Raw genomic sequence first — 10,414 nt, forward strand, 5'->3', positions numbered from 1 at the left:
AGGGAGCAGGAAGGGCACTTTGTTATCTCTGGAAGCCCAGACTTGTCACGTGGTCTCCACTGTCACTGAGGGATGGGGGAGGAAGAGGCAGTTGTTAGTGCCCAGCAAGGAAGAAAGATCCAACACCCTACTGGGCTTTCTCTGACACCTCCCCAACAGGAGGCAGGAGGCTGGGGGCCACCTTCTCACAGTCTGACAAAGGTGGAAGTCTAGGCTCTCCACTTGGCCTTGGCTGCCATTCATACCGGTGGGGCTGCAGTATTTTCTGTGGTGTTTAGCTGGAGTAGGTCCATCATTGTCTAAAAGCTTTCTGTCTTGCTAGATTGCCCCTTTCCTAGTCTTTTGGCTAGAGAGAGCAGACTTTTCTTGGGGCAGTTTTTGTCTGCGTCTATTGGCATTTCTGGGTTGCTGGCTTCTCCAGCACCAAGTCTGGGATATATGAGGCTAAAAGAATACCCAGAGAACTCACTGCCACGTCATTTTTTGGGTCTTAGGGTCCCTAGCCAATCTGCCTTCTTCACTCCACCTTTGAGTCTTCCTATGTTTCGTATATAATGTCCAGAGCTTTTAGTTGTATTTAGCAGGAAGAATATGTAAAATTATATCTCCTCCATCTCCAGAAGAGGAAGTTCCTGTAATTATGATTTTTAAGACTTTGTGTGGTTCCGTGCATTTCTGCTGATTTTATTTGTATGTGTTGAATGACCCTAGGGGTTTATGCAAGTTAGTTCTTCTTTATTTATTATATATTTTATTATTAAAAGAGGTCCCCCTTGTTTGTTAATCTCTTGAGCACTTTGGACCTTAATTTCCACCTCAATAATTGTGTTTCCATACGTGCTTCCATTTTCTTGCATTTGCCTTGTATATTGTATATTTAAAAAAATCTTTATTGAATTACAACCTAATACAGAAAAGTACACACGTTATGCATGTTCAGCTTGATGATTTTTTGACAGACTGAGCAAACCTGTACAACCACCACCTAGATCAAGAAATAGACCACTATTAGCCCTCAAGAAGCCCCCTTTCTGTTCCTTTCCAATCACTAACCTCCTCCCGGGGGTACCGATATCCTGACTTTTAATAGCATAGATTAGTTATACATGTTTTTGAAATCTATATAAATGTAACCATACAGTATTCACTTATAGACCTTTCGGTCTGGCTTCTTTGGCCAACATAATGTTCGTGAGATGAGATTCGTGCATGCTGTGTGTAGTACTTTGTTCACTCTCTTTGCTGTATACTATATCCTTGTATACTATAGCACAACTTGTTTATCTATTGTAATGTTGATGGGCATTTTCATAATTTCCAGTTTTGAATAAAGCCACTATGAACATTATCGTTTCTGTCTTTCGGTAAACCTCTGTCTGCATTTTTCTTGGGTATAGACCTACGAGTGGAATAGCTGGGTCATAGGATATTGCCTATGTTCAGCTGTAATAGATACTCTCAAACAGCCTTCCAAAGCGTTTGTACTATTTTATGCTCCTAACAAACAATTTATGAGTTTCAGTTGTTTCACATCCCCACCAGCTCTTGGTTATTTTCTCCTTTTTCATTTTAGCCGTTTCTGGTGTTACAGAAGAATATCTTATTATAGTTTAATTATAGTTCCTTGCTAACTAATGAAGTTGAGCATCTTTTCCTGTGCTTATTTGCCGTTTGTATATCTTTGAGAAGTGCCTGTTCCTTTTGCTTTTTTTCTATTGCTCTTATTGATTTCTAGGAATTCTCCAGATATTCGAGAGATGAATTGTTTGTCAGATACAGGTGCTGCACTTAATCTCCCGCTGTGGGATGGCCTTTACACTCAATTTTGTCTTCTGATAAACAGAAGTCTTTAATTTTTCTTTTTTCAGGGGAGGATTCATCCTAAGTTAACATCTGTTGCCAATCTTCCTCTTTTTCTTTTTCCTCCCCAAAACCCCAGTACATAGCTGTATGTCCTAGTTGTAAGTCCTTCTAGTTCTTCTATGTGGGATGCCACCACAGCATGGCTACTGAAAGATGAGTGGTGTGGTTGCAGAACCCGGAAATGAACCCGGGCACCCTAAGTGGTGAGCACCAAACTTTAACCACTAAGCCATCAGGGCAGCTCCAGAAGTCCTTAATTTTAATGTAGTCCAAATTAATAATCTTTTACTCTACAAGATATCAAAACTTAATATGAGGCACATTAATTAAGACCGTGTAGTACTGGTCCAAGAATAGACAAATAGATCAATGGAAATAGAGAGTTCAAGAATGAACCCCCACACATATGGTCATGAGGTGACACGGCAGAGCAGTGGAGAAGGGGTAATCTTTTCCATAAGTGATGCTGGCTTATCTTGATATCCATATGGAAGAAATGAATCTTGACCCTAACACATGCCACACACCAATCCTTCCCAGGAAGACTGTAGATCTAAATGTGAAAGATAAAACAATAAAACTTTTAGAAAAAATCATTAAACATCTTTATGACCCTGAAGTAGGCAAAGATTTCCTTAAGACTTAATGAGTGCTGACCATAATGGAAAGAATGATAAATAACATGACATGTTTCTGTCCAATGCTTCATTTCACATCTTTGTCTCTTTTTTTTTTGGATGTGTGACGACTATAGTTTGTTTTTTGACCCAATCCTATAGTCTTTATCTTTTATAGCAGAATTCAGCTCATTCAATTTAGTTGAATTATAATATATTTAATTTCATGCCTCCTATTATTTTATGTTTACTATTTATTTTCCTTGGTTAATATCTCTTTACTTTATCTTTTCCTATTTTTGCTGATTTGGTCATGTTTCTCTTAATTCCCTTCTAGGTTCTTATTACCTTGGAATGCTGATAGTTCAGGATTTTGATTATTTTTTTTAAATATTTTATTTTACTTCATTTATTCCTTCTCTAACACTCTTCCCTTCTTTATACAGATCCAAGCTTTTGATTTATATAATTTTTACTTTGCCTGAAGGATTTCTTTTAACATTTCTCTTTTTTTGGTGAGGAAGATTGATGCTGAGCTAACATCTGTGCCAATATTCCTCTATTTTGTATATGGGATGCCCCCACAGCATGGCTTGATTAGCAGTGTATAGGTCCATGCCCGGGATCCCAACCCATGAACCCTGGGCTGCTGAAGCAGAGCGTGTGAACTTAACCACTATGCCACCAGGCCAGCCCCTTGATTATTTTTATCAATTTCTGCTAGTAGTTGCCTTCACCATTTTACAAATATGATTGCCTGTATTTTCTCAATTGCTGAATCCAAATAATATTGGCTCTAGTAATAGAGATGCTATATTTGCCTTCTCCTCATTTCACTCAGTAGATTTTCCCAGAGTATTTTCAATTTTCCACTTAGTAATAATAATAATATTATTTTTTCCAAGCGCCCAATTGCATTATTTTTCTTTATTCAGATATAAATATATATCACTTGCAAAGATCATTTCTCAAAACTGCTTTCCTCTCATTTTGAGGTTTCCATAACTATTCAGTGTAGAATTGTTTAGACTGTTCTCTTGAGTATTCCCTCGAGATAGGAATATTGGCGTATTATGCTATAAATGCTTTTATGTCTAAAATTGTCTCTTTTGCTCTGAAAGAAGAATAGGGTTGAGCCCCAGCTTGGGTTTAAAATTCTTGGATCTCAGTCACTTTCTCTCAATAGTTTGTAGATGTTTTCTTCTAATATGGCTCCCACTGTTGCAAATAAGAAGTCTAGTGCCATTGTGACTCCTTCCATTGTAAAGAACACGTTGTTTCTGCCTGGAAGTGTTTTAGGTTTTCTTATTATCCTTTAAATTAAATGCGAAACCAGATTTGGGATTGATTGGGTTCCTCTGGGAGTCAAGGATTGGGGCAGTTTCTGTGGGGGAGGATCAGTCAGTTAGGGTCCAATAGGATTAGATAACCCAGGGCCTATAGATGTCATTCATATTGGAGCAGTGAGTGACAGTCTTGGGGGATCCTTAGAGGAAAATAATTGGAGACATCTGTGGATAAGTGATTGGGACCTCTGTAGAAATTCTTGAGGTTTTGTAAGAATTGGAGATGTAAGTAACTGAAGTCACTGATTGTCGTGAGAGTTATTGATTGGGACACTGAGGTGGTGAATGATCAATTGCAAACCTGGGATCACAAGTCTCTGGGAGTCAGTTTTGGGGGTCTTATAGGAGTCATTGATTGGTACCTGTGGACATCCATAATGGCAGGACTGTGTGAGTTGGGATGTGATGGACCGGAAGGTCTATTATTGGGAGTTACTGATTCTATATATGGGCTGTGAGTTATGTGGTCTTATAGGAGAGCAGGTTTGGCCCACCAGGGGCATTGAGCAGACCAATGGCTGGTTTTCTTTTGAGGGTGTGTGGTGATTATTTGAGGAGCCTATGGAAACTAGTTGACAGCACCATTTGGGACACAGTTTTTGTCAAGTAGTGTTGGTTAGTGATTTTGAAGCCTGTGCAGACATGCTGGTTTTCAAGGGCCCAGATGGAATTGAGGGGAGGGGCAGATGAGTTTACTTTTTCATCTTTGGCAGAAGAGAGTGGACTGTATAAGTTGTCCAGAATGTACACTGAATTATACAGAAGATTGGTTTATGCACATGTGACAAGGTCACCCCTCAGCCAGAGCACTTTGAAGGCAGCAAGAAACAGAAATAATGTTTATTGTGACTCTGCCATAAATAGAACACCATATGGCACAATAGTTACAAAAATGCACTTTGGAGCCAGGCATACCTGAGTTTGAATCTCTGTCCTCCCCCCTAATCTGGGGATCTTGGGGAAAATTTCCTAGTATTTCTGAACAGCACTATCTGATGGCAAATGGGAATAATAATAATAGTAATACCTGGTTCACAAGATGAGTGTGAAAATTAAATGAGCCCCTAATAAAATATGCCTTGCACCACGTAATACTGGCAAGATTTAATATTAATGGCATGTGCTCTAGGTGCCAAGTGCGAGTGAGTGCTTTAGAAGCATCACTTCATTTAACTCCAACAATCCTAGGAGGTGGGTATTTTCATCCTCAATCTTAAGATGAGGAAACTCAGACGAAAGTGACTTCCCCAGATTCCAGCTAGAATGTAGAAGAGCTATTCTAACCCTCGTTCATTTTACACCAAATCTCATGAGCTTTTCCCATATTCTATGCTAATACTCGGTATTGGTTTTACTGAACTTTTCTCTTCTGTAGTATCCAGCACGGAGAGCCAGCCCTTGGTGCTCCCAGGAAATGTTCGTGGAGTGAATGTGGAGTGACTGACCATGTGGACACTGTCTTTCCAGGGTTTCTTGGTGCCTCTGCGGAGTCCCTGGGCCAGACCCCATAGTGAAGGCTGCAGGATCTTCCTTCTGGCCCCAGCAGCTCTGGCTGAGTCCACAGGTGCCCGCCTGGCTTCAAGCTTCTGGGAAGAGCGGAGTTGTCAACAAGAGAGCCGGAGGGCTGAGGCCCGGTGGGAACATGCCAGCTAACCGGAGCTCTCCCCAGTGGTCCTCAGCCCTGGCTGCAGAGAAACATGGCAGCTTGTGTAAGGTGAGAAGGGAGAGGTCTCTGGGGGCAGGAGCTCATTCAGTGAGGAGATGACCCAGACCTGTCACCAAGGCCTCAGGGCAGGGCAGGTGGCTCACAGGGAGCAACATATTCCAGACAGGCTGCCCCTGAGACAAATCATCCTCCTGCTGAGTGAGCACCACGTGGCTGGTGTCCCACATCCAGAGCCCTGTGTGTTTCAGTGGAAAATGTGATGTGGCTGATGGAGGAAAGGTGGGATGGGAGGGTCAGCCCCACACCTGGGGGGGGGGGGGAGGCAGCTCCCTGCAGGGTGTTTGTGGGCGCGGTTGGGGTGGGAGTGGCCATTGACTCTGGCCAGAGAGATGCTACCCACTGACTCCCAGCACAGACCCTGCACTCTCCATTGGCTCTTGCAGACGCTCAGCCAATCCTCACCAGACCTCCTTTCCCCCTGCTCTCTGGGGATTTGCTGATTTCTCCTCTGTCTTGATCTAGGGCAGAAGAATCCTTTTCTTTGGAACTTAGAGGATGGCAGGGTAGTAGAGTGACCACAGTCTCTAGGGCCCTTCTAATTCTTCCTCCTCCTTTTGAAGATGAATAAAATGCCCTGAGAAGGGACATGACTTGCCCTGCCACCCAGATCGTGAGTGACAGCATTGGAGTGGAACCAGGTCTTCTGAATGTGTCCCCCACCCTCACCACACTACAGCCAAGACCAAGTTTCCCACTGAAAATTCCCCTCGAGATTCTGTAAACAGAGGAAGACGATGAGAGAGCCAGACCCTGCCCGACAGCTCCCTCCTTCTGACCTTCCTGTGGATGCTGTCACCTCTGGCGACAGGCTGATTGTCACAAGGACTCAGGGCCATGTGGTCATTAACATAATATTACACTTTCAAAAATTATTTTGATTTTTTTTAAAGATTTTATTTTTTTCCTTTTTCTCCCGGAAGTCCCCCAGCACATAGTTGTATATTCTTCGTTGTGGGTCCTTCTAGTTGTGGCATGTGGGACGCTGCCTCAGCGTGGCTTGATGAGCAGTACCATGTCCACGCCCAGGATCCGAACCGACGAAACACTGGGCCGCCTGCAGCAGAGCGCACGAACTTAACCACTCGGCCACAGAGCCAGCCCCCAAATTATTTTGATTTTTATTATTTCATAATTTCATTGTTTCACAATAAAATTTTAGAAAATGCAGATAAGCAAATAGAAGAGACTAAAGCATTACTTGTAATTCCAGCAGTACCCAATGTTAACCATTGTTAACATTTAGCTATATTTCCTTCCTTTGAATGTGCGTGCGTGCATGTATGTGGGGCTATGAGTGTATGTACATATCATACATATATATATTATCTAGCTCAAGTTTAAAAATGGAATCACAGTATTTGGTTTTTTTCTTTTTTTCTTTTTCAGGGGAAGATTCGCTCTAAGCTAACATCTGTTGCCAATCTTCCTCCTTTTTCTTCCGTTTTTGCCCCCCAAAGCCCCAGTACATAGTTGTGTATAGTTGTAGGTTCTTCTATGTGGGCCATCACCACAGCATGGCTACTGACAGACAAGTGGTATGATTCCATGCCCAGGAACCAAATCTGGGCTGAGAAAGCAGAGTGCACTGAACTTTAACTGCTAGGCCATCAGGGCTGGCTCAGTTATCTCCTTTTTAATTTGGCAATTTAACATAATTTTCTAGGCAATAAATATTTTTCTTCATACACACATGATGCATAGCATTGTATCCTGTGGATGAACTATAATTAATTTAACCAATCCATTATATGTACATTTAGGGGGTTTCAAGTTTTATGTTGTGATTAAAACTGCTCTGGTGAGGGGCTGGCCCCATGGCTGAGTGGTTAAGTTTGTGTGCTCCACTTCGGCAGCCCAGGGTTTCACCAGTTCAGATCCTGGGTGTGGACCTAGCACCGCTCATCAGGCCATGCTGAGGTGGTGTCCCACATAGAAGAACTAGAAGGACCTACAACTGAAATATACAACTATGTACTGGGGCTTTGGCGAGAAGAAGAAGAAAAAGAAAAAAAAAAGATTGGCAACAGACGTTCGCGCAGGTGCCAATCTGAAAAGAAAACAAACAACTGCTGTGGTGGGATTCCTACACTTAAATCCTTTGGCCCAAGTCACTGAAATTCTATTTTGAGTCAACGGTCTAGGGGCATTGAATGGTTAATGAATTGCTGCCTAACAGCAGTGCACTTTCACTCTGGAAAATTGCCCTTGGTCTAGAGTCTGCTCCATCATATCAGTCACAGACCCACAGGTTGGGGCCACGGCAATGTGGTCCTCCTCAGTCGTTTTGCACATGACCTCTTGCCTGGCCACTATGTGGGAATTTCTAGATGAATGATTCTGGGCGCTTCAAGGCACATTTCTGCACTCAAGTCTTCCTTCCCAACCATAGATCTCTGCCTACTTGCAAGAAGAGATGGAAATGGCCAAGACCCTGGTGAATTTTATTTATTCCTTTATTTATTGGTTAGGTTCTTGGTTTTTCGTTAAATATCAAGGAGCAGGGAATGGGCAGAGGTACCAAAGAACCAATAAAAATGTCCCCAGGAGTGGGGAGCAGCCAGGTGGACCAGGAAATAGTGACTAAAGCTGGAAAACAGGCAGAGGGGTCAATAAGAGAAAGAGGGACAGGGAATAGTCACAGGGAACAGCTGGCGGGGCTATGGTGCACTTACTGGAAATGAAGGACAGCCAAGGGACCCAGGGGACAGGTGGGGAGCACAGTGGAACAAATAGAGGAAACGGGAAATACAAGCCAGTGGCCAGAGAGCAGCAGAGAGACCAAGAAACAGTGGTCAGGGCTGGAGAAGCGGTAATAGTGGGGAGCGAGGAAGAGCCAGAGAGTTGGAACACAACCAGAGGGACCTCGAAATAAGAGGCGGGACCAGGAGACAGAGGAGTCAGAGAGCAGCTAGAGGGAACAGGGACCATCCAGAAGGATAAGGAAACAGAAGACGGCCAAAACGGAAAAAGCAAAAAGGTTTGGTGTTGTGCAGGACAAGCAACTTCACGAGGCACTAGGGTTTGGAGGAGAATCTGAGGGGATGGGGAAAGGCAGAGGTCCCGGGAAACAAGAAAAGGGGAGAAATGGGAAAGATGAGCCTGAGAGCCGGCAACAGCCAGAGGAGGCGGGGCCCAGCTGCTGAGGCTGTGGAGGACTTAGCGGGGCAGGGAAGGGACGGACCCACAGCCCAGCTGGAGAGACAGAGGAGGGCCTCCGGGGCTGAGGAGTAGCCGAGGGCACCAGGGCCACATGGAACAGGAACAGTCGCTGAAGTCAGGGAAGAGCAAAGCTGTGCTGGACACTAGGTGTCCACTAGAGGTCCCAGGGACTAACCAGAGAACTAGGGAACAGCCAAGTGGGCATTAAAAGTGTGTCTGGTGTTGGATAGCAGCCTGACTGAGCAGGGAGCAGCCAGAGGGACTAGAGAAGAGCCAGGGTATCCATTCCTGAAGCTAGTTAGCAGCCAAAGGCCCCGTGCAGCGGGCACTGGGGTTAAGAGACAGTTGCAGAAGCCAGGGAGAGGCTGGGAACAGCCAGAGTTCCCTGGGATAGGGGGACATGGGTTTCCTGGGCTGTGGGACTAAAACAGGAAAAGTCCTGGGCAAACTGGGACGGTTGGTCACCCTGCCCAGGAAGCAACCAGTGGAACCCGCCAATAGACATGATGTAAGTGATGGAAAAGTGAAAGTACAGGATCCAGCTGTGGCAGAGAGCCCACAGAAGTAGTCTGCTTTGGTGGTCAAGAGCCTAGGCTAGGAGCCAGGTAGACCAGCGCTCCACAAAGTGTGGTCCGTGGACCAGACACAGGAGCCTCAGCTGAGAGCGTATTAGAAATGCGTGCCAGGACTGCCCAAGGAGCAGGGAAGAATTGGGACCAGAGAGCAGCCAGAGGACTCAAAGGGCAGTCAGTCTGTGTCAACTAGAAGGAACGAGAAAGGCTCAACAGGACCAAGGAACAGCGAGGTGGACGAGGGCACCATCAGAAGAACGGTGCCCCAGACTAAGGATCAGCTAGAGGGACAACAACTGTTGAAGGGAACACACGACAGGAGCACCAGAGATCAGTCAGGGAAGAAGAAACAGGAGGCATGGAACAGTTCGAGGGACCCAGGGACAATCAGAGGAAACAATAACAGGGCCATCAGAAAGAGACCAGGGAACACTCAGAAGGAACAAGAAACGTTTAGAGGGAACAGTAAACAGAGAGGGACCAGGAAGAGTCAGATGGGGACCATGTAGAGGGAACAAGGACCAGCAGAGGGAGCAGGAAGAAGCCAGGAGACAGGAGAGGGCAGGGTAGGCAGGGAAAGCCAGCGGGAGGAGCGCAGGGGCACAGTCGGAGGGAACAGGGACAGACAGAGGGATAGGGAGCAGCCAGAGGGAGCAGGAGAGACCAGGGCACACCCAGTCGAGGGGGACCATGCAGACAGGCTGGGGATCTGGCCCCGGGTGAGGGCACAGTGAGCCAAGCACTCGCTGCACGCTTTCAGCCAGCCTAGGGTGTGCAAGGGCAAGATCAGATCACAGGAGGTGAAGCAGATGTGCTGGGGCAGGAGTGAGAGCAACTCTGAAGTGGGATCACTGAGCCCCAAGGCCACTGCAGAGTACGACACAGCAGATGGCCAGGGACAGAATGGGCCGCCCAGCACGCCTGAGGGTGAGAGCTCATAATGTGCTGGGACTGAGATGACCCTGACGGGAGATGTCGCTGTGTGTTCGCTGGAGAGCTGTGAGGAGCTGGAGTGGGGATCATCACTTAGGATGAGGAAGTCCTTGTAGGGGTCCTGGTGGTAGTAGGGGACATGCCATCCTCCGGGGCAGAAATGGCCCAGAAATCAAACCTTTTCGTTTGTGGCAGGTG

At 45.5% G+C, this 10,414-nt stretch overlaps 1 protein-coding gene across 5 annotated transcripts in view; it reads left to right on the forward strand.

Moving 5' to 3' along the window:
- The window catches only part of ZNF41 (zinc finger protein 41), a 53,852-nt gene that overhangs the window by 22,208 nt on the left and 21,230 nt on the right, over positions 1–10,414 (forward strand). For all 5 annotated transcript variants that reach the window (XM_046672972.1, XM_046672969.1, XM_046672968.1 and 2 more), the window contains exon 2: positions 5,294–5,540. In XM_046672972.1, coding sequence (XP_046528928.1) covers positions 5,524–5,540 — 17 coding nt within the window. In that variant the 5' untranslated portion in view covers positions 5,294–5,523. The remainder of the gene's footprint in view (positions 1–5,293; positions 5,541–10,414) is intronic.

The sequence above is a fragment of the Equus quagga genome, chromosome 10, assembly GCF_021613505.1.
Source record: "Equus quagga isolate Etosha38 chromosome 10, UCLA_HA_Equagga_1.0, whole genome shotgun sequence".
In the NCBI taxonomy this organism is placed as follows: domain Eukaryota; kingdom Metazoa; phylum Chordata; class Mammalia; order Perissodactyla; family Equidae; genus Equus; species Equus quagga.